Here is a 2,388-nt window from a genome sequence, read left to right on the forward strand (position 1 = left end):
AGAGTGAAGGGGGTGAGTTCTGGAGCGGCAGCCCAAGATGGGCTAGAGACTCATGGGAACAGGGTGGTTGAGCTACCTCAGCAGCTGCTCTCACCTAGCTCAAAGATCTGGAGAGGCAGTGTGAGGAAGCCAGAGCGGGGAGTGTGAGGGTTGTTCTGGCCTGGGGCAGTGCAGACATCATCAGATGGAGGCATCAGCAGGAGAAAAGAGACCTGGCCCCCGAAGTCCAGCACCTCCTGGCTGTACAGACGGAAATCCTTGGCCTGGAGCATGTAAATACAAAACAAAAACCAGGTGTTACTGCTGCAAGTGAGTCCAGGGCAGCCCAAAGTGACAGTTCCCCACTGTCCTACTCTGTAAGACAAGAACTCTCCACTGAACTCCTTACTGTTGGGAGATGGGGATAACTAGCAGCCATCACCTACTCCCCAGATGCCAGTCACTATTGTGTTGTTGTACTGGGCTGCACAAGCCAATGTCTTTTGTTTATTACTAAATTATGCATTGCACCTTTCTTGCTGCTATTCTCCAGTGGTTTCTGTGCTGCTTATCTTGGAGCAGAATCCCACTGAGAGCCCCTCCATCCAACCAGGGGTGTGATCAGCTCCAGTTCAGCAGGTATTTCAGTAGGTACTTAGCGGTTAGCATGTCTATTTCTCATTGAAGCCAATGAAAGTATTCATGTGCTCACATCTGTTGCTGGATTAGGACCCTAGTCCCAACTGTAGGTGATGGAGGGAGGGAAGCTGGGAGGGAAGCCAGTGCTCCTGTTATCCGGACATCTGCTGGGAAGAGCAGTCAGCCAGGTCTGACCGCTCACGTAGGTTCCTAGCTGAGTTACAGGACCTCCATCTAACTCAGGAGGTGCACAGTCCCACCAGGGGAAATGCCTTGTTGGACCTGGTCCTGGTCACAGGCGATGACCTGGTGAGGGGACTGCGGGCTCTCGACCACCCGGGCCACAGCGATCATCGCCTGCTGGAATTCACCATCCAGTGCAAGGTGGCAAAGGCCTGCAGCAAGGCAGCAGCCCTGGACTTCAGGAGGGCAGAGTTCAATGAGGTAAGGAGACTAGTCGGGGAGGCACTGAGGTCCTAGAGGGGAAGGGAGTTGGGAGTGGTTTTTCCTTAAGGAGAAGATCCTCCAAGCCCAAAGGGTGACAATCCCAACGTGGATCAAAGAGGGCAAGAGTGCTCAAAAGCCCCTATGGCTCACCAAAAGCATTCAGGAACGTCTCAAGGCTAAAAAGGAGGCATACACCCAATGGAAGGGAGGGGACATCACCAAGGAGGATTATACCTCCATTGCTCAAGATTGTAGGGGGGCTGTTAGGAAGGCTAAGGCGGAGACAGAACTGGGACTAGCGACCCGGATCAAAGATAACAAGAAGTCCTTTTTTAAATACACAGGGGGTAAAAAGAAGGTACTGGGTAACGTGGGGCCTCTGCAGGACACACTTGGAAATCTGGTGGTCGTACCAGATGACAAAGCTAACCTCTTTAACAATTTCTTTGCCTTCATTTTTCTGAGCAAGGACAGGGTCATCCCCCACACTGGGATCCTGGACAGACCCAGGAGAGGCGCAGCCAGGCCCAGGGTCAGTGAGGACCTAGTCAGTGAACTTCTGGTGGGACTAGACGTGTTCAAATCAGCAGGTCCTGATGATCTCCACCCCAGAGTGCTGAGGGAATTGGCAGAGGTCATTGCAGGACCCCTGGCACAGATTTACGAGCACTCGTGGTGCTCTGGTAAGGTGCCAGAGGACTGGAAAAGAGCCAATGTGGTCCCCATTTTCAAAAAAGGGAGGAAGGAGGACCCAGGAAACTACAGGCTTGTTAGTCTTTCCTCAGTCCTCGGGAAGCTCTTTGAGAAAATTATCCAGGTGCACATCTGCGAGGGACCAGCAGGGGAGATTATGCTTAGGGGCAACCGACATGGGTTCATTAGAGGCAGGTCCTGTCAGACCAACCTGATGGCCTTCTATAACCAGGTCACAAAATCCTTGGACACAGGTGTCACAGTAGACATAGTCTTTCTGGACTTTAGGAAGGCCTTCAACACTGTCTCTCACCTCATTCTCATTAAAAAATTAGGTGACTGTGGTGGCCTACACAGTCAGATGGGTTGCAAATTGGCTGGAGGGCCGCACCCAGAGAGTGGTGGTGCACAGGTCATTTTCGATCTGGAGGGACGTGAGCAGTGGGGTTCTCCAGGGCTCGGTCCTTGGGCCCACACTGTTCAACATCTTCATTGGACACTTGGACAAGGAGGTGAAAAGCACCCTGGTTCAAATTCACGATGACACTAAGATGTGGGGAGAAGTGGGCAAGCTAGAGGATAGGGACAGGCTACAACTAGATCTGGGCAGGTTACAGGGGGGGGTGGATG

The 2,388-nt window shown here is 52.5% G+C and overlaps 1 protein-coding gene across 1 annotated transcript in view; it reads right to left on the bottom strand.

The window, feature by feature from the left end:
• The window catches only part of LOC102380525 (ankyrin repeat and fibronectin type-III domain-containing protein 1-like), a 412,615-nt gene that overhangs the window by 10,296 nt on the left and 399,931 nt on the right, over window positions 1-2,388 (bottom strand). The window contains exon 19 of the mRNA XM_025203646.1: window positions 95-263. Within this exon, the coding sequence (XP_025059431.1) occupies window positions 95-263 (169 nt within the window). The remainder of the gene's footprint in view (window positions 1-94; window positions 264-2,388) is intronic.

This window comes from Alligator sinensis, unplaced genomic scaffold (assembly GCF_000455745.1).
Source record: "Alligator sinensis unplaced genomic scaffold, ASM45574v1 scaffold404_1, whole genome shotgun sequence".
Taxonomy (NCBI): Eukaryota; Metazoa; Chordata; order Crocodylia; family Alligatoridae; genus Alligator; species Alligator sinensis.